Genomic DNA, 21,513 nt, shown 5'->3' on the forward strand with positions numbered 1-21,513 from the left:
CTTCTGTAATCAAGCACGGTAGGCTTTCACTTTCGTCCAGAAACAAGCTCTCGGCATTGCTGGGGCGGGGGAGCGTGCGGGGAGCGCATTCCTTTGAAGTCTGATGTGGGGGCGGGGGAGCAGCAGCCTTTGAAGTCTGATGCAGAGGCACAGACAAATGGTGGTGTGTTATGTGGCTGGCTGACGATGGTGGGCACTCGCATAGATCACATGAGCTGTATGCGATCCGCAGCCGTTTTGGTAGACTTTTCTTTTCCGCTTACTATAATCTCGCCGGAGCAATGCGCAAGCGCATTGGCTCAGGCGAGACCTAAAAAGCACTCTTTCTGGTCCAAGGTCTAGATTTCTCTCATCATCATCAAGATAACTTTATATTGCCAATAGAATAACAACATAATAAGTATTCTACAAACATAAGTTCAACAATATTAAAAAGAGAAAACATTACATGTTAAAAAGGCATTTGATTAATAGACAAGATTTTTATAAAAAAATAAATTAAAAACATGATATATAAAACAATCAGAATCTAAAATCAATAATTCATGCATATGTAAACAGGTTTCGAATGGAATAGCCCTTGTTTTGCGTCATGGAAGTCAGGCTAGGGAATTAATATCCTTCGGCTTATAAGTAAAATTAAGCCAAGCAAAAACATACTAGGGTATCTGGTAATAACTGGAGGTAATATAGGGCTGGACAACATTGTCTAAAATGTAGTTTTCGTGGGCGTGGTCTTGGCGGGGAGATAGGAATTAAGTTGCGGAGCTCCTGCCCGTCGCCCACCATCTAAAGCACCTGATAGCACCTACGAGAGCCGCCGACCACGGAATCCTGAAGCAGAGTGTGTCCCGATCTGCCCATATCTCTGGGGGAGTCCGCTGCTGACGCCCGCCGACGGCAACCAAGGAGGAGGCCCTCAGCACATCGGTGGAAGCCTCGAAACAGGGGCGGCCCGTGACTGGGTCTGCCGAGGCAAGCTTCCCCAGTGCCAGCTTCTACCTGACGCGCGGGCAGCGGTGAGGAGGGTCCGCTGCCGCGGCTGGATCAAAGGTCCCCGCCCCAACTGACTGGGAACCGGGCCGGAGAGGTGAGGAGCGTGGCGGGGGTGCCGAGACCCCGTGCGACCTGAGAGGGGCCTGTATCGGAGATGTGCCCCAGGGGGACTGGAGAGCACCCACGTTGCTTAACACTGGCATCCCGGGCCCACACAGTAGACTTGGGACTGCCTCTTTCTGCCCCGGAGGGCCCTGGTTGACACCTGTGATGCCATAGAGATCCCACATGGCCTGGAACCCTATTCCCTGAGCATTTCTTCAGACCTAGCCCCTCCCTGGAGGTCTTGGAGGTAGGATGGGGCGCCACATTGTTAACCCTGGCCTAGCGAGAGGGAGTACTCCATTGGTGGAGGAGGCACGGAGGCGGACACCCTGTGCGATCCGAATGATGGCGTGGCATCCCACGCGGTCCACTGAACAAAGCCGGTTCTCCTCTTGCAGTGGCCACCCAGCGGGTCTAGTTGGAAGCGAAACACTTCTTGCACTGCTCCCCTACTGCCGGTCTACGCCTTGGGGCTGGTGTTGTGGGGGGGAGCCACCCGCCCTGAACCCATGCCGCTGTGGACCACTTGACACATCTGAGCTGCGTGGGATGGAGTGGGCCACCCTGGAACCGGAGCTGGGTTTAGACCTTGGTGGACATCTGCTTTCTCGCTACTGACATCATATTGAAGGCCTCAAGACTATGTCCTCGGCCAGGACCAAGAAACAAAAATCACTGAAGGAGCTCTTTGAGAAAGCCTCTTCTGCCCCTGCTCCACCGGCTCCCTCACCCCTGATGGCTACTTCCCAGGTCCGGGCAGAGGCCGAAGACGACATTATCACCAAAACGTTCTTGTAGTCGCTCTTCAACACCCTTCGGTCCGACATACAGTCTGTACAGACGGAGCTGACCGCTGAGATGCGGGAAATCCGCAGAGATGTGGACAATGTGTGGGAACGAGTAGCCACCCTAGAGAGCAGAAGTGACAATGCGTCGTCGGAACTGACCATGCTGCAACAGGAGGTCATCCGACTGCAAGATCAACATCTCCATATGCAGACCCATCTGGAGGATTTAGAAAATAGGTCACGAAGACACAACATTAGGATACGGGGGTGAAACCACCAGACAACACTAAGGACCTCTTTGCATTCACAACAGGTCTCTTCTGCCACATTTTGGGAGCCCCGGCGGATACCTCTATCGTCCTGGATAGGGCGCACAGGGTCGGCCCGCCCCGTGCGCCAAACGCTCCACCGGCCGACATTCTTGTCTGCCTGCAGGACTTCAAAACAAAAGAAGCTATACTGGCTAAAGCACAGGATCTGCACCCTATCTCCTACCAGGGCCACTCTCAGGTGTTCTATCAGGACCTTGCTCTGCTCACATTGCAATGCAGGAAGCAGTTCCGCCATGGGACGGAACACTTTAGACAACAGAACATCATGTACTCCTGAGGGCAGCCATTTCGCCTCATCTTCTGCTTCAATAACAGACTGCACCAGATGCGCTCCCTCACGGACACCTGCCAACTGCTGGGCCTGGCGATGCCTCAGGAGGACGACGATCGTCGAGCCACGACTCGGAGACGTCACCCTCGGGTTGGCAGTGACCTCGACGGTGATTTTGGAAACCAAACAAACAAGATATAGCGAGGGGGCAGCAGGAGGCTCTCACCTCAGCCGCTGATGCCCTAGCTGGGGCAAGCACCGAAGTGGAGTGAATACGTTTCTCATGTCTTTTCCGGTCGGTGGCTCACTAGTCTGTGGTGGGCGGCGGAGGGTTCCGAACCGCCATCCTTGTTCATACTATGAGCCCTGCTACGACAGCTTCCTGGGCACTCCGAGAAGGTGGCCATTGTTATAGGAACATTGTTCTCCTGTTTGGACTGGGGTTTTTTTTTGTTTTGTTTTTTGCTATTGGTTGTGTTTTTGGGTTTGTCCACTGGTTTTTGGGGTTTCTTTTTCGGGTGTGGGTTCCCTCGTCCACCTTCTCCAATTATCCCTCGGCTATGTCTTCCCTCCCTACCTGATGCAGGGTCACTTTATCTTCCACTGCCTTTTGCAATTGGTGGTATGCATAGCCTTATGGTCCCCTTCCGTCCTAAGGATGTTGCACGATGCCTTTAAGGTCCTAACCCTTAATGTGAAGGGTCTGAACAACCCAATCAAAGGCAGGGCAGTACTAAATTATCTGGAACAATCCAAGGCGGACATCTGCCTCCTTTAGGAAACTCATCTTCTTTCTAAGGACCATCATAGGCTTCGGTCCAAATACTTCCCTACACAGCTGTTCCCCTCTAGTACTTCCAAAACTGCAGCGGTAGCCATATTAGTTTCCTGCTCATTCACCAGCTAGGTAATACAGAAAGAAGCTGAGATAAAAGGCCTCCTTCTACCATACCAATTCTCGGTTGGAGGGATGACACTTGTTGTTGGGTCAATATATGCTCCTAATGAGGGACAGGCTAAGTTTCTACACACCGCCCTACGCGAGGCAGCCACCGCCTCTGATAGACATTTACTAATCGGGGAGGACCTTAACCTTGTATTCGATAATGACCTGGACTGTTCTTGTCAACTGAGGACGCAAGTAGGTGTTCTTCCACGAGCGGGACAGACCCATATTAGTGATTTGGGGCTCTTTGACTTGTGGCGGCATTTCCATCCCCGTGCTCGTAGCTATACCTTTTACTCACAAGGCTCACAAGACATACGCGCGCTTGGATTACTTTCTTAGCTCCACCTCACTTCAAACCTATGCAACCAACGCTGAAATCTTGACAGCCTCTTTATCGGACCACTCACCAGTCTTAGCTACCTTTCAACTGCCGCATTCCTCCCGACCCTTGAAGCAGTGGCGACTGTGTGACACTCTTCTGCACCAAAGCAAAGTGATTGAACAAATACAGGGGGCTATCTCTAATTTTCTTACCCTTAATCTAACCCTGACACTTCCCTGGTGGTCCAGTGGACGGCCTTGAAGGCAGTTCTATGGGGGAATTCATTGCGATTTCTTCCGCTCAGAATCGGGAGAAGAGTCGTAAGAGGGCAGAACTTAAACAGAGAGTGTCTGAGCTCGAACAGCTGCACCAGAGAACGGGAGCCTCCTGCGCCTGGCGGCAGCTTTGTGTTGAGCGGAAACAACTTGCGGCCTTAGACCAAGATAGGGCTGAGTATGCAGCTCTCCGGCTCCGTCATTCCTATTACACTCGGGGGGATAGATGTGGTCGTCTCCTCGCCAATAAACTACGAGAGCAACGACAGAGCCGGAAAGTGCAGGGCATTTGCACGTCTGGGGGAAAAACAATCTCGGAAGACGCAGACATAGCTGAAGTGTTCCGGGACTTCTACGCGGACCTTTATACTGGGGACCTTTTAGATGCTCACCAAAGTGCTGAATATATCGCCGCGGCCCACATGCCTTCCCTGTCCCAGTCACAAGCCACATTCCTAGACAGGGCCATACAACAAACGGAGGAGGTTATCTCTGCAATTTCCTGTCTCAAGCTGGGTAAATCACCCGGCCCAGACGGTTACACAGGCGCATTTTATAAATCGTTCTGCTCCCAGCTAACTCCTATTCTGACAAGCCTTTTTAACACCTTCGAACACACCAGCACCATCCCAGGGGAGATGCTGGAGGCGGCTATAGTCGTTATCCCGTAACCAGGGAAAGACAGAACAGCCTGCGGTGCATACAGACCTATATCACTCTTGAACATAGATATCAAATTATACACTAGCATCCTAGCGGCTCGCCTGGCGCCTTACATGGCCCAACTTGTCGAGCCTGATCAAGCCGGATTTATTCCCCAGAGGCAGATTAGTGACAATACCAAACGTATTCTGCACTTGATAGAGAAAGCGTCCCGTACCCAAGGTGAGTATATGCTGCTGGCCATTGACGCTGAAATGGCCTTTGACAGGGTGCACTGGCCCTATTTGGAAATGGTTCTGCCGGCCGCTGGGTTCGGAGAGAAGTTTTGGACTCTGATCCTGAATTGTTATCGCTCCCCTATGGCGACTGTCTGCGTGAATGGCTAAACGTCTTCCCGCTTCCCTATTAGTAGGGGGACACGACAGGGGTGCCCCTGTCACCTCTTCTCTTTGCGCTCTACATGGAGCACCTTGCGCTTTGAATTCGGAAACATCCCCTCATCACGGGGATTAAATTTGGAGGAGACGTCCACACTGTTAGTCTCTACACAGACGACATCCTGCTCTCCCTATCGGAACCGGCCACAGCCCTACGCGCCCTTTTTATTGAATTGGATGCTTTCGCAAGGGGATCAGGGTTTTAAATTATTATGGATAAATCCATGGCTTTGGACCTTTCTCTTTCCCCGCACACATTTGCTTTTTCAAAAGAGGAACACCCGGTGCACTGGGCAGCTGCAGCAATACCTTATCTAGGTATTTAATTAGCACCCACTCTTCAGGCCATTGCCGAAGCTAATTATTCCTCTCTCCGCACCCACATACGCACAGAACTGAAAAGGTGAAAGCATTGCACGATGTCCTGGCTGGGCTGGATTGCGGCCACCAAGATGACGATCCCCCCCAAATTCTGTACCTTTTCCAGACCCTGCCCCTCAAACCCCCGATAGGCAGGATACAGCAGACTCTAGCGGAGCTCTCGCGCTTTATCTGGAATGGCCGCAAACCACGATTCCGCCATCAGATTGTGGTCCTTCCACCCGAGAAGCGGGGAGTGGGGATGCCAGATCTTCAAACATACTTCCACGCTGCCCAGCTTCTATACTTGGTGGAGTGGCAATGGTTGGAGTCAGAGAAGCACTGGCTATTCCAGGACCAGGCTGTAGCAGGTAGACCTCCACAAGGGATTCCCTTCCTCAGCAAGTCGCATCGGCCCCCTAACTTATATGCTTCCTTTATCACCGGCACCATTATGGACTCCTGGGATCGTACCAATGTCTCCACACAACTGACCACTTTTCCATCACCCCTGACACCATTGTTTGACAACCCGGAATTCCAACCGGGCACAGACACCCGCGCATTTCAGGCCTGGCGCTCCTCCCCCTGCAGGTCCCTGGGGCACCTTTTTGACCTAAACGGCATCATCTCTTTCCCATAGCTCAAAGATCACTATGGCATCCCAGAAACAGAACGTCTGGAGTACCTCCAGCTCCGCCATTGGGCAATGCATCCACAAGTCAAACCACAGGCACAGCGTTTGCTGACCCCTTACGAGAAGTGGGTAGTAACCCGCGCCTCTGACAAGAAGATCATCTCTGAATTGTACAAAATGCTGTTAGCCAACACCATATACACACACAACGCAGGCCACGCACGTTGGGAACGAGACCTGGGGAGGTCCCTAACACACAAGGAATGGGAGGGCATCTACCACAGGGCGCGTCACTCCGCTTACCACATGGGCCTCACAGACACGCTGACCAAAATAGTTACTTATTGGTACTATACGCCAGAACGATTGCACCACTTTGACCTACGCCGAAGCGACCTCTGCTGGAGAGACTGCGGAGCGGTGGACACATTAGAACATGTTCTCTGGGGCTGTACTTATTTACAGCCATACTGGTCTCATGTGCTTGATGAGGTTGACCTACACTTTGAAACGCAGAACCCACGATTTTCTTCTTATATCCTATTGGGCGTACCTAAACCTCTGACATACCCACTCAAATCCCGGAAGGGTCGGTTGATTGCGATTGCCCTGGGGGCGGCCATACAAAACATATTGATTCATTGGCTGTCCACCCAGCTCCCTACACATTCTGATTGGCTTCAGAGACTTTGGCTGGTGTTGGGTATGGAGAAACTCACACTTACGCTGTCTGGCAGAGGGTCAGAGTTCCCAGAATTATGGTGGCCCTTCCTGACGCTATTAGTGTCAGAATTCAGGGAGTTGGCCTGGCCTCGATACTTGCGGCTACTTCGCCTCCCTGACACTCAGATTCCCAGTAGCACACCTAAGAAGATTCGCATGGCTTGTCGCTAATCATTGAGCTATCTTCCTTCATGTTTTCCTTTCCTTCTTAATTTCAGGTGGACGAGGTGTGGGTGGGATGGGGGGGAGGCGGGTGGGAGCGGTTTGGGGAGGCAGGGGGAGGGTCTTATTCTTCCTTAGTTCTTTCTTTGTTTAAACGGCGGACCCGCTCCATGCTCATTGTGAGGAAGACACCACTCGTGATAAAACGTAGCGTCAGGTGCTCGGGGGAACTGGGAGGTTAGTGAAGGTAAGGGAACACCGGGAAACAACCAAGGGAAGTGGTCAAGTGACAGCCTCTCCCTTACGTCCCACCCAACCCGCTATACGGTCATGTACCTCGCGGAGCCACACACCTCCTCCTGGCGTGCGGCTGGGCGGCTCGTGACATTGGGTCTCACCTACTGTTGCTGGTGGTTATGTGTGTTGGATTAAAAATATTTCTCTTGAGTCTGTAAGTAATTCTCCTTGCACCAAATCTTTGGGCATAGGTCTCAGTGTTTCTGAGTGAACAGTTCACTCAATAACAGACCCCTAGGTTTATTTTTGATTTTTCATGTTAGATATTAGGGGATTATAACCGGGGCAGGTCTTAAAACATTTCCCTTAGACCCTCCTATCTTCGTTTTGTTATATGCATATGCTTTAGAAAGCCATTTAAATAAACAACGAATGAAGCTGTTGAGGAGACCGAAGAGGATTAGGAAGCGAGGAGAGAACGTTTCAATTCAGCAGTCACTATTAGCCGAGGTTGTTGGAACATTTGAGAGAGAACCTTTACTTTTCTTTGCCCTCAATGCCTGGTGGAAAAAAGTCCTTACATCAGTAAAAGCAACTTCCTTTTGATTCTTTACGACTGACTAGGGAAAAAGTAATTTGCCACTCTCATAGAAAGTATTGTAAAGCAAGTGTCTGAAAGGCAGAAAGAATATAATTCAATTTCAACAGTCCAGGGAATGACTTTGGCATAGTGATTCTGATCTGAAGACGGTGATGGGAAAGGTTTTTGAACATTGTTTACATGGAGTCTTAATATTTCTTCTTACAGCTTGCTTTCCTCTGCTTAACATGCCATTATTTATTCCCACAGCTAATATTTGGCTTGGGTAATGGACAAGAGGTTGTACCATTCTTATATGCTGCTCACAGGAAGAGGAGGAACATTTAAGGACCTCCTGAAAAAATAATTTGACAGGGCAAGCCTGGCTACCTGTCTAAAATGGTAGTGTAACAGGTCACTGACGTAAGATCTGTGATAAGGAAGAGTAGGACCTTGTCTGACGAAGTAAATGACCAGCAAGTAATTACAGGAGTGTTAGTGCTCTGAAGCACGGCTATGGCTAATTCTGGAAACCATCCAGTTTTGAAATGAGTCTCGGTGACTATGGTTAAATCTCTGGTCGCAGGAATAGATGCAGTTGTCGGAGGTCCAACCGCTTTCTTGCGAATGTTACAGAAACGTATTGTGGTTTCTTTCCAGATTCATCTATGCAACTTTGAGACATAATTGGGAGTATTTCATGAATACATCGTGCTTTGTAAATTGTAATAAACTATAAACTTTGTGTAGTTTAATGATCCTTTTTCAGTGGTAGGTGTGTTGAATAATGTACCCCTTGCTATACATTGTAAGTAAATTGCAGATACCCAAGTAGTTCCATGATCACGTGAAGGAACAAGGCTGAATGACAAGTTGCGTTAGAAGGTCATTGACTATAAGTTTGATTCAAACCATCAGTGTAAAAATGGTCCTACAGAACATGTTGGTCACAAATTAAATCAAATTTATAGAAAAGTAATCTAGCAATAAACGGACTTTCTGCTATGGTTGACTTCAGGCTGCTGGTTTTGAATTGGTTTCCTCGTTCCGGTTGTCTGCTTTACGCATAGGATGCTTTGCAGAAAAAGAGGGAAAGGGAAGACCGCTTGCTAAGCATTTCTATTTGTGGTGGAATTGTGGAACATCAGTTTACAGAGCACTGGGAAAAGAATCATGAGGAAGTAAAGAATTTGTTTAACAAGACAAGCAGAGGGTGAAGTGTTCAATATTTCTGTTCGTCATTGATGCTCTTGAAGCAATGTAATTACTATGTCACTGTAAAAGTGGCCACTTTGACATTATGGAAACACTGAAGCAAACAGTCTAATTAATTCACAATTATCTGGAGAGTTTTCTGACCGTCTCCTCAGCTGCCGATGCAAAAGTTCTGCCTGATATATTTACAAACCTCCTTTGATCGAGTAGCAATTAAATGAAGATATCTGACGAGCCTCCGAGACCAAATGTCACTAATATTGTTGTTAACAGAAGTAGCAGATGCTGTGGTTTTTTGTCTTTTTTTTATAAATCACATCTGGATGTTGCATCAACCTACACAACTTCAGAAATTGACTTTAAATTCACCAGCTTTGAAAGTACATATCCCAAATACATTGTTTTATGTATTTTGTGTATAATTTCCAGGGTATCTTCTGCATCTACAAGGAAGTCTTTGATCTCATAGTTATTCTCCTACGAGTCTCTGGCAATGTATGAAACCTTGAAAGTGGTGGGCAAATAACAGATCTGATGCAGCAGCACCCAACTCCCTTAGACTCCTTCAATCATTTCTTCCTCTCCTTTTATGCCACTTTCTAAGTACGATTCAGAGTAGGTCGGTAAACCCATCTTGTGAGTCTTAAATGTTATACTGACTTGCAAAATGGGGAAGTACACAGCAAAAAGCCATTTTGCTATTGAAAATCTTCTAATTTGGGGTATTATAGTTTATGGAATCACAAAAAGGCTGCGTACCTCTGGCACGTACTACTTTCAGGCGCCGGGATAAATATTACCATTCATCAGCAATTGAGAAGATATTAATAAGACTTATAGCTAAAATTATAATAAAAACAACTAATGTTGTAAATGTTCTGGCTTAATTGCACAGAATAATCTCCGAGTTACTTGAATTTACAGCAAATTACTTTCCAATCAATTCTAGATATCTTCACAAAGAGATAGCAAAATAAAAAAATATATAAAACACAAAAATAGCTCTTTATAAAGTAAATCATACCCTACAAGCATGCCCGATGCTGATGCTTGCTTATGACCTGGGATACCTCACTGATGGATCCAACATAGTCGGACCATGATGCTTATTATAGCCTCTCTTCCCTGATTTAATTAGCCTAATTTATATTTTAAAGTCACCCAAGGATTTGTCTCAGAGCACACTAGTAACATGCAAAGGGGGCAGTGATAATTGGGGCGTTTTCTGAATCTAAGATTTCCAAGATAAGAGGATTAACAGCTGCTTGATTCTCCCACAGCTAATCTTACATTATCCAGAGACTCCAAAACTTTGCTTTTGATCCAGTATATTCTAACAATGTCTCTGACATTAATAGCACTATATAAACCACACTCTGTCTAATTGTTCCATGCTATTTAGTGGTTCTCAGTATTGTTTCTTTCAACCGTTAGTCCTGATTTTGTGCATAGATATCTTCATATAGAGCGATGTTACCAATCCCAGTTGTAAAACTGTATTATTCGGGTACTAAAAACCAAAATTAATTAATCCAGCACTGTTCTTATTGCTACTGGTCACGTTTGATAATAAATGTTTTTGTTAAACTCCTTGATTATACCTCATCCCAATAACATACGCAGGAAAGTAAGATGTTCCTGAAAACCTAAATATATCAATTTCCCAAAGTTTATTTAAAATGTTTGCAGTTAAGGTATTTATGAAGTTATAGAGACACACAGGCTTAAGCTTAGGAGCAAGTGAACATTTTTAGAACTGTATTTTGTTCCACTAATAATAAAACATTATTTTTATTTCATTGTCCTCTTTCTCCCATTAACTCTTTAATCAACTTTTTCTCTGCTAGGTATTACCGAGGGGCTGTCGGTGCTTTGTTAGTTTTCGACATCACGAAACACCAGACCTATGACTGCATAGAACGCTGGTTGAAGGAGCTTTATGATCATGCGGATGCCAACATCGTGGTGATGCTGGTGGGCAATAAGACAGATCTGACCGATAGTGCTCGAGAGGTGCCCTCTGAAGAAGCCAAGATGTATGCAGGTAGGACCTCCCTGCACGTACCATGGCGGTTGGGGTGTGCTCCCATGGTGGTTTAGGAATGTTAGGAGGACAGATTAAAGGAGATGCAGAGAGGTCTCCATCATCCATACCTCCTAAGCTTGTACTTCTTTTGTCACATTTTATTTATAAAGCAGTTTATACCGAGATGCACATGTTTTTCAGGTAGGCATAGTGGTCAGTACACAGTGAAAGCACCACACATTTTACCAACATTGAAAGGAAGAAGGTGTAAGTGACCTTCGGTTGGGGGCTCACACTCTGCTTTGAGATAAACTGACTGGCTTCCGCCCATCCTTGCCACTTACAGCTGAGGCATACTCCGGCCTTAAATCTAGAGTCTCATATGTAATATTAAACTATGCAAAACAGATGTAACGTATTATCAAATACCATTTTTTTTGCTTTTTCTTTTCAGGGGTGCATATAAATATTCATGGGGAAATATATGTTAATTGATGCTATGGTTGTGTCTAAAAGTAAAAGTCTCTGAAATCCGCCAGTTATGGTCACCACCTCCCAAATAATGCCATCCAAATACATGTTTATTTGCATTAGGTGTTGACCGTGAGGGCATTATGACTCTGGCGTTAATTGAAAGTGGCTAATTTAACAGGTTTTAGATGTAACCATAACATTCCTGAAACCTAACTTTTGTCACTGTATTTGCAATGTGACTGATGTAAGTGTGCAATTCCTACAGCAGTGTTCTGTGTAATATGTAGAGGCCCTTTGAATGTAAAATCATTGTAACCTATAAAGTCCTCAAGCTTTTCTTGCTAGTTCTTTCAGGTTCTAGGTCTTAGAAGTCCTTTAACATTTGTATCAATGCCTATATTTGGTGTTCAGTCTTAACTTGCTTTGTTGAACGATGTTGTGTGGAGTGTTGTGAACCTACTATGTTCTGACTAGGGTGTTTTGGAACATGCTTTGAGAATAGATGTGTGTTACTGTTAGAACAGAGAAATCCAACTCAGTGGCATATATGTGCTTTTTTGGGTGTGTGGTGTATAATTAGTAGTGAATGGTGTTAAGAGAATGGAGATCCCCAACTCAGCAGCATATATGTGTTCACGATGAGGCTTTGTTCAATTAGTCAGTTGCTCACCAGTAACTTTCTCAATTGACATCAAGACGGAGGGAAAGTGGGTCTTTCAGAAATTAAGATAATGAAGAGCAGAGTCCATCAAAAATCAGGGTAGTAGTGTTCCTCAGAAATCATGTTCCAAACAAGATTCCCCTATAAATTGGAAAAGGCGCAGCATGGCATCTAGGAGGTAAGACGCAGAGTAATGTGTCATTCAACAACAAAAACAGAATGTAGAAGAATCTCTCCAAAATCGGTTGGTTTTTAGGTTGTTTGTACGGCACTTAATACTACCTGTAAGCACTCGAGAGGAGAGAGGAAAAGATGAATCAGGAGAAATTGAAAGATGGAGAGGTAGGAACAAAGTTATAAATTTACATTCAGGGAAGAATAAGTGACTTATTCTGAAGGAGAAATAAAATCCCAAATATAACACAATTGTTGAAAAATGTTCAGTCCCATAGAAATAATGTGTTTTCTTCCTGGAAGAATATTTTCATATGAGAATTTTTCCACACCACTGGTTTATGCCAGTAAAGTAGCAGAACCGGACAGACCATTTACCACAAAGACCTAATGGCATCTATTGCAGCTCTGCGCAAGACCAAACATCTAGTTCGGCAACTGCTCCTCCTGTAGCAAAGGCATTGTTTAACTAGCTTGATTGTGTAACTATCACCAGCAGTTCTTAATTCATAAACAAGTAAGTGGAGGGGCCAAAGGATTTCCTTAGGAACCTTCCACGGGCCCTGCTGAATACCAAGGCTGCTAAATCCAAAGGCTGGCTACTCATAATTCCACCTCAAGGCTCTTTCCCCCACTACTATATACTTCCTGTATCTTTATCTGACTCTTTAATGGTCTCTTTTCTCCCTTTGTTGCTGTTTTCCTTTCTTTCCCTTCCTCATTCCTTCTTCCTTTTCAGCCGCCCTGTCTATTTCGTGTTCAAAAATCTGATGATGAAAATTAAGTCCTCTTCCCCAAAAATGAGTTCCAGTACCCACAATTGGCAACCAACCGGCACAAGTCATCAGAAGTCATGTCCCCTGTGATGCTCCCATTGGTATGACATTGCTAATCTGTTTTAACAAATCAGAACACTTCATCAAAGAGACATTCATTCAATTCAGTGAGATCCACATACTAAACTTATTGCACCTTAGAATAACATGCTTACGTTGTTGTAATGGAAGGAATTGTAATATCTCTAAAACCAATGTAATACTGCAGAGATCAGTTCAATACTGTCTTGATTTCAATAACAGAATACAAAATTGTGGTGTGGATACTACATGTAAAGCAAGTAGTCAAGTCTGTTCATATTAATTCAATCTCAAAATACAGATGAACCAGTGATTTTGTATGAAATGTGAAATATTAATATTGTAGTCAGCATTGTGTACCTCAGATGTAACCTCAGATGTGTACCTCATTCCTAATTATAAATTCTCATTTCAGACAATAATGGATTGTTGTTCATTGAAACATCCGCCCTGGACTCCACCAATGTCGAGCTGGCGTTTGAAACAATACTTACAGGTACAGATAACAAGCACCTTTGTGTTATAAAAATTGATCTTAAAGCAAGTTTAAAGGTGCTTCAGCACAGCTAAGCAAGTGTTTAGAATTATTTGATGAATTTGATTGATTTGCTTCAATACATGCTGCCAGATGTCACATATGAAACTGACTCTACACGCATGTCCTCCAAATAAATAAATGTTGCTGCCTCGATGCTTCCTTATCAAGTGGACGATTCAGTTGACTGAATTTTATGGATAGTATCCAAATTGATCACTTTTACTCGATGCATTACATTTGAGCTCAACACATTCTCTTAGCTGACTTTATGCTTTCTTACTGGTTGTATGTCAGCTACATAATTTGCCGATTTGAAGATCATTGGTTGAACTAAAAGAATTTGGAACCAAAAGACTACAAATTAAGAGGAAAAAACAAATGAACTCCCAGTGTTTTTATTGCCATTTCAAATTTTGGTCAATGTATACAGGTAACTGGCAATTGACAGAGCACTATATAACCATCACTGAAAAATAAGTCAGCTAGTAAAATATTGTTGTACGTACGTGTGTGTGGTCTCATTCACACGATTTACATCAACATAAATGGTATATTTAATTCCCTTGGCCCCATTGCGATGTGTGTGAAAAAAGAGAGTTACCCCTTAAGCTAGTCAAGGGAAATGAGGTTATTCCAACCCAAAATTTCAAAGATTCCCTTGAGTCAAATTAAGAACAGGTTCACATAAACATACCTCCAAATGCAAGCAGTACAATCATATATAACACCAAATTTAACAGTTTAAAAATCATTTATTATGAGTACATTGTGAATAAAAACAATATAGTTGGGCTAACTAATCTAGTGCCCTAATCTAAAATGCACAAAACAAAACAAGACAATCAATTATGACCTGCACAATTGAAGTTAAGGACAGAAAGAGTAAAGCATGAAAATTGTTAAATACAGGTTGTTCATTCGGACTCCATTATGTTTCCATCGATATTTTGCTACTACAGCATCTGTACGTCAACATCGATGTCAGAGTCTTGAATTATACTAGTAATGGCGTCAACGCGTTTCGGTGGGTTCTAATGGTAATATGGTAATAACCACCTTTATCAAGACTTGCTGTTTATCTGTCACCATAAGGGCGTCAGTGAGATCTTCCCTTATTTCCCAGGCAGCTAAGGTTCTGGATATCAAGATCCATTGGTCTGGTGAAAGTCGTGAAACTCTGTGTGGCTGGTTCTCTTTCCTGTTTAAGTCTGCGAACCGGTATTTATTGCGCTCTTACAAGTTAAAACCAGTATTCCTTCCAGTGATTTTTCAAAATTTGACTATTATAATTCGAGTGCCAGATGACCTGCAGTGGTATCTTAAAAGGATCAGCTTCTCCCGTATATTGAATATAATTTTGGGTTGATGCCGTCTTGCTCACTCGCTGTCTGGGTACTTGCAGCTACCTACTAGGTCTCTGGTAGCACCGGCGTGTACTACGGTTCCGTGATGGTGCGATGTGGCCACTGGATGTATGTATCAAACTTTTTTCATAAGTGGTTGCTAAGCAATGTCCGCGTCGGATACCTGACCAGAAAAACCAAATGAGAACCAAAACATCAAACAAACTTTAACAAGCTTGAACTTCCCAATTGCCACAATTTATTATGTAATCTAGTTTCTTGTTTCCATGCCAATGTGAGGCATGGGGTGATGTTGCCACTGAGCCCTTCCAAAATAACTCTTTGTACAGGTGTGTGATGTAGTGATTCTGGTGCTCTGGTCAGGGGTACTTGTCCATACTAAATGTGTCAAGGGAGGGAGTCACAACCCTTGAACCGCGACTAACCGGGGGATTGCAGCTTCAAACCAGGTGATAATCAGATTTTTCCTACATTTCTTTGAGATAACTGTCCCAGGATGTGAACTGTCCCCTGCCTTTCACTTCTGTTAATAAGGCCCTATTATACCATCACCTCTACTATATCCCACTTCAAGATGTCTAGCCACCAGTCCCGAAATGAGGGTGCCATTGCTGCTTTCCAGGCCATAGCGATGCATCTTTTTGTGAGAATGAGATCTAAGTCTATGAAGGCGCACACTTGCTTTGTTTTGTTTGGATGAGCACTACCATGGGGCTTGTGCTGGAGTCTTTTGGCATAAACCGTCCTATCACCTCTATCACGTCATGTGCCGTGGTGTCCCAGAAGAGAAATACCATGGACAGTGGCATACCATGTGGAGAAAGTCTGCCTCAGTTTCAGTACATCTAGGGCAGGTCGTAGCCATCCCAAGGTACATTCGACCTATCCGTTTTGGGGTCAGATACTCTTGGTGTATGTAATTGAATTGTGTGTAGTGAAAGCTGGAGTTTTAGGATATCTACTTAACTGATCTGAGGCAGTGTAGCCCTTTGGTGTCGCTAAGTTCCTCTCTCAATCCCTGTTCCCACCAAGCTCTGTTTGCCAAATTCGGGTTATTGGCTATAGCAGTGCCAAGTGGACACGTGACCGCTTTTCTGCAGGTACCATGTGTCAGTGCCACCTCCAGGGGTCAACAGGTTCCGCATCGCCGCTCTTCCTGTGCACCAACTGGACCGCCGCTGCATGAAGTAGGAACCGACCAGGACCTAGTCCAAATGTCTCTTGTAAGTTGTCAAAGGACAATAGCTTTTGATCCTTGTACATATCCTCCCAACTTAGTATGTTTGCCTCGGTCCGGGACCACATATCATGCATCCTGGACAGTGCTGCACACCTTGGCAGTGACAACAGGGGCAGGGCAGGAGCAAAAGGAGGATCGCGTTGTGTCTTGTTTATGTATCTCTGCCAGCACTATCGTGCGACCCGCAATAAAACATTATCAGATTGCCATGCTCTGCTCCTGGCCTTCAACCATTCATGCAGTGGAATGTTCCACATCACTGGTCTCAAGTTTTCACCAACTATCTTCATGGCCATTGGAGCTGGGCCACGGCACAATTTAACACGTATTTAGATGTCCCTAATCCACACTCTGACTATGGACTGTGGTCAAGAGAGACTGCAGCTCTCTGAGGAATTGTTTCTTCAATATACCAAGTAATGCTGAGAAGAAATAGAACAACTTCTGTAGGATCGTCCTCCTAGAAATAACTACTCTACCAATTGTGGATAGCGGGAGTACATTCCAGAATGAAATTGAAATCCTTAAAGGAAGTAAATGCCATTCCAAGGTTACCATCCACCAGGTAGTGTTCCTCGTGATATAGCTAACTCCTAAATATTCCATGGTGTTGAGTGTGAGATGTAGGTTTATACTTGGAAGGTTCAGGTGGTGCTGCACCGCATATTTGGTCAGTGTGAACAGCTGGTATGGTTGCATAATCATCATTCCCAGAGCATAGCGCTTGCAAAACATCTCTCAGGTGTCAATGTATTTTCTCCGTACAATGAAATGATGTGGTGGTCGTCATTGATGGCAATGTCCCACTTGGGACTATGCAGTTCAAATGCGCAAGTGAGCGGTTCAATGACCACTGCATAAAGTACCAGGACGAATGAGCAACCTTGTCTCCGGTGCCTCTGTTGATGGTGATTGGTTCGGATATTTCCCGTCCGATGTGAACACAGGCTCTCACATGATATATAGTAATTGTATCCAGCCCATCAGTTCTTTACCTAGGCTTAATCGATGCAACACTGCCATCAGGAGGGTCCAACTCAACGAGTCAAAGGCCTTCTCTATTTAGATGGAGATCGCCCAGTGATCTGCCTCTCATCACTTGGGAACTTTAAAGTCTTAAAGCTTTAAGCTCTGAATACAAAAACATTTTTAAATTGCTGTTGGCACTTACATTCCCCCTCTAATATAATATCGCTCCCTCAGTAGACAGAACTCTTCTGCAGCCTAGGGCTCACTTCCTCTTTCCGCACTACTCTCAGATCCTCAATTCATGAGGATTTGCAAGGCGTTGATTTTAAAACAGCTGTCACAGTCGACCCAGAGCCAATATCGAGCTCTGTGGCTGCTGTCCTCTTTCAGGTATCTATATTCTGCACTGAAGTATCGTGGGGCTTCATAGAGGTTTGCAGCCCATGGCTGGAGTATTACGAAAAAGCTAATAATATTACAGGAGTGTGCTAAATTTCTTTCATTCACAAAAACTCATCTCGTGTTCGAAAAGGCAAAACATGATGTTCCTTAATTTAGGCGTTATCTGGACTACCCCGATGGGAATGCACTGTTACCACTAAACAAGATATCCACTTTCTCCACACCCAGATATCCAACCACTTGAAGGTTATGTTTACTATACACCACTTGTGACACACATCCCCAGTTTTCATCTCCACTCCAAAATTAAACCATATTCCTCAAACCAATATGTACAATCAGTCTCCCTTCCCCAAGATTGGTGCTATAAGTATGTTTGGCCTCAAAATAGGGAGGGGTTGCCTCTTGGTGCCTCCTGTTTTAGTGTGACACGCTGCTTTTAAACTTCAGAACCTGTACAGATCAAACTACAGAAAACAGCTCCTAACACGTATATTGTAACATCCCTGACCATCCCACGTACATTGTCAATCAGCCAAATGAACTAAAGGTGATTCCGTTTGCAGCATACAAGACTATCTGATCAAGAAACTAGGGGCAACATGGTGTCATGAAGAATATTGATGACAATCAGGTAGATTCATCAAAGACCCGTTTTGCGAGTCTTTAATAGCGATTCATAAGGAATCGCTATTACAGACTCGCAAAACGGGATTCATGTAGGAATCGCAAAATAAATTGCGATTCCTACACATTCCTTATTTGCGATTAGCAAATTGCTAATCGCAAATAAGGAATAACTCCCCATTCATTCCTATGGGCCTAAAGGCCCATAGGAATGAATGGGGAGTATTCATTATTTGCGATTAGCAATTAGCTAATCGCAAATAAGATTGCGATTTCAAGGGTGCCAGGGGTGTCCACAGGACACCCTGTAGCACCCCTGAAATGCAAATTTAAACAGGTGTTGCGCACACACATGTCCAAAGGACATGTGTGTGTGTAACATGCAACAGAAAAAAATGCACTAAAGTGCTTTTTACTATTTTTTCGCTATTTACCACGAAGTCAGACTTCGTGGTAAATAGCGACCAAATATAGCGAATTCGCAATTTCCAACTGGTTAATGAATTGCATTTAAGGATTCTCTAATAGAGATTCCTTAAATCCAATTCCTCGCAAATATGCGATTTCGCTAATAGCGATTTTTGCATTTGGGATGATGAATCCCAAATGCAAAAATCGCACTCGCAAAGGGCCAGATTCTCAGAATCTGGCCCTTTGCAAGCACAATTTACCTTCATGAATCGGGCTGTATATCTCTTGCCTCAAGCAAGATTCGGACATTCCTGAACTTTGTTATGCTAAAGTCGTCCTTTATTTTCTCTTGCAGACATCTACAAGAAAGTGTCGAAGAATAAATCCAGCCTGATCCCTAAAGATAATTCAGTGTCACTCAATCAAGAAGCTTCAGCAAGCGGTGCCGGGACTCAGAACCCAGACGAAAAGAAGTCATGCTGCAGGAACATATGAAAGTCCATCGATGGGCAAGGGATCCATAAAGAAGCCAATAACTGGATTCCGAGCACTAGACTCCCTCATGGGGGGACAGCATGTGGGGAAGGTTAGGGATGTGGGGAGCAAAGTGTTTGTTACAAATTCTATATGTAACCTAAAAAGCAATGCAGAAAATTCCTTCTTAGCAAACTTCCTTAATTGTTAAGTGTCATAAAAGTGAGACCATTTTCGTCTTACCATGAAGGTTCTTCTGCAGCTGATTTAATGCACATGCTTGGGCTCTATGCTGGCTACTTCACCATGCCCCAGTTTGCCGTCCACTGACTTCGAATGAACATTGCACAGGCCTGCTGCATCATGGTGTCTAAAATGTCACCATTTTGGAATCCCATCTCCAGGAGAGGCTTCGAAGTGAAAAATCTATGAACTTTGATCTGTGGACATTTGCCAGGTCTCATCCAGTGGTCTGTGCTTGCTTTCCAAAGTGGAGACTACAGCTGGTAAAGTGTGACACACTGACAAAATGCACAATTAATGATCACAAGAAATATGATATTTTTGGATGTAGGTGTGGTTGGCAAAGTGTTTATCTCTCCCCTTCACTGCACCTCACCTTTGTACACGCCCCCTTTCCCTAACTTATGATGCCACTGCATGGTTGAGGTTCACATGCCAGCCGGGCGAGTTATATACATCCTATTTCTTTTGAAATATGGCTATAACAAAATACATGATTTTATAAAATAAATGAAATACTCATCAAAATGTTGCAGTTTTGTTCTTCACAATCAAATATGATTTGTGGGAGACTGTTTGTGGTTTCGCGCCTGAGTTATCATCTCTGATGCTACCTGAGGGTTCTCATTAAAACTATACAAGAAATCTGTCTTTTGGGTTTGACAGCTCCTCCTACCCATGTATTATTCAACTTTGCTAAGTTCTTTGTAGATAGGCACGTTGCAGCTGGTGGGAGTGTGGATTAAGTCAGAAAGAAGTTTTACAAAAATTGACTGAAATAAAATTCAGTTTTCGACTTCTTATAACAGTTTGTCAGTATTTGTATAGTAAATAGTGGGCATGAAGCTATTGATATTTTCATATATTTTAAGACATGGATAAAAAAAGTTGCCCTTACAGTACTCAAGTAATACAGCCCAAACTCTCAATGGGCCTGTCACAAGTCTCCCAATTAAAGCTTGATCTCCTGTTGTAAATATTTTAACAACAATATTTTTGTAATACTGACCAATATAAAATTGTTGAGTTTAAATCGCTTTACTACCTAAACGTATAACTACTTTTATTGCTGTAGTCAATTTAAGCAGTTGTCCCAAAAGATCTTTTTGACATGTACACAAAATAACGTAATAGATATTGATTTAGCTTGCTCCTAAAATGTTACAATAACTTCAAACATATCAATATTAAATTTAAAAAAAAATAGAACAAGTGCCTCCTTTTGTTATTATATTCTATACCTTGGGTAAGAATAGTCGAATCACTCGGCGTCCTTAAATTAAATTAATTGTAACGACTTACATTATGCTGATAGCTGCCATGTTGATTGTTGCAGTGTTAGTTAAGAATGGGATTCTCTTATGCAAAAATGACTTAAAATGGAAAATAAAACCTATTATATTTTGTTTGGCTTTGTAAGTCCTTAATTACTTTATTTTTGATGTTTTGTGTTGCCATTCCTGTAATGGTCACTCCCCCTGAAGTGCTACCGTGTAGCAGATAGAACTCTATCCCGTTGTAATTGGTGCAGCCTTGATTTTTTTTTCCTCGCGCCCCTACAGCAGTGCTGTATTACTAAAGAAATCGTATTGCTCGGATCATATTGCTCACTTGTTAGAACTTTTGTATTTTATTTGCAATAACAATTCTCAGCTTCAAAATTCTGTGACTAAGAAGGGGATCCAGACCAACAACCCAAGTTGGCCATTGAGACCATCTAGAAACTCTGGGCCACATACCTGCACGTTTATTGCATTTTATAAATGATTAGTTTTATGTGTTACTTTTCCTACTTAGAACCACTTAAAACAATTAGCCAATGAACCAGCACACACATTTACATGCAAATAACAATTGGTAGTAATCAATGCAAGCTTAATTAATTTTGAATAAATGTGGCTCCTTCAAATCACCAGCATGAGTAATTATCTTGCCACTAAACTCTGCGTCCAAATAATAAAATGCAATATATGATCTGCGCATTCACGCATACATGGGACA

At 43.9% G+C, this 21,513-nt stretch overlaps 1 protein-coding gene across 1 annotated transcript in view; it reads left to right on the plus strand.

Annotated features, from left to right (window-relative positions):
* Nucleotides 1-20,918, plus strand: part of RAB25 (RAB25, member RAS oncogene family) — a 69,855-nt gene extending 48,937 nt beyond the window's left edge. The window contains exons 3-5 of the mRNA XM_086947652.1: nt 10,900-11,096; nt 13,660-13,740; nt 19,151-20,918. Coding sequence (XP_086803778.1) covers nt 10,900-11,096; nt 13,660-13,740; nt 19,151-19,290 — 418 coding nt within the window. The 3' untranslated portion in view covers nt 19,291-20,918. The remainder of the gene's footprint in view (nt 1-10,899; nt 11,097-13,659; nt 13,741-19,150) is intronic.
* Nucleotides 20,919-21,513: the final 595 nt, after the last annotated feature.

The sequence above is a fragment of the Lissotriton vulgaris genome, chromosome 12, assembly GCF_964263255.1.
Source record: "Lissotriton vulgaris chromosome 12, aLisVul1.2, whole genome shotgun sequence".
In the NCBI taxonomy this organism is placed as follows: domain Eukaryota; kingdom Metazoa; phylum Chordata; class Amphibia; order Caudata; family Salamandridae; genus Lissotriton; species Lissotriton vulgaris.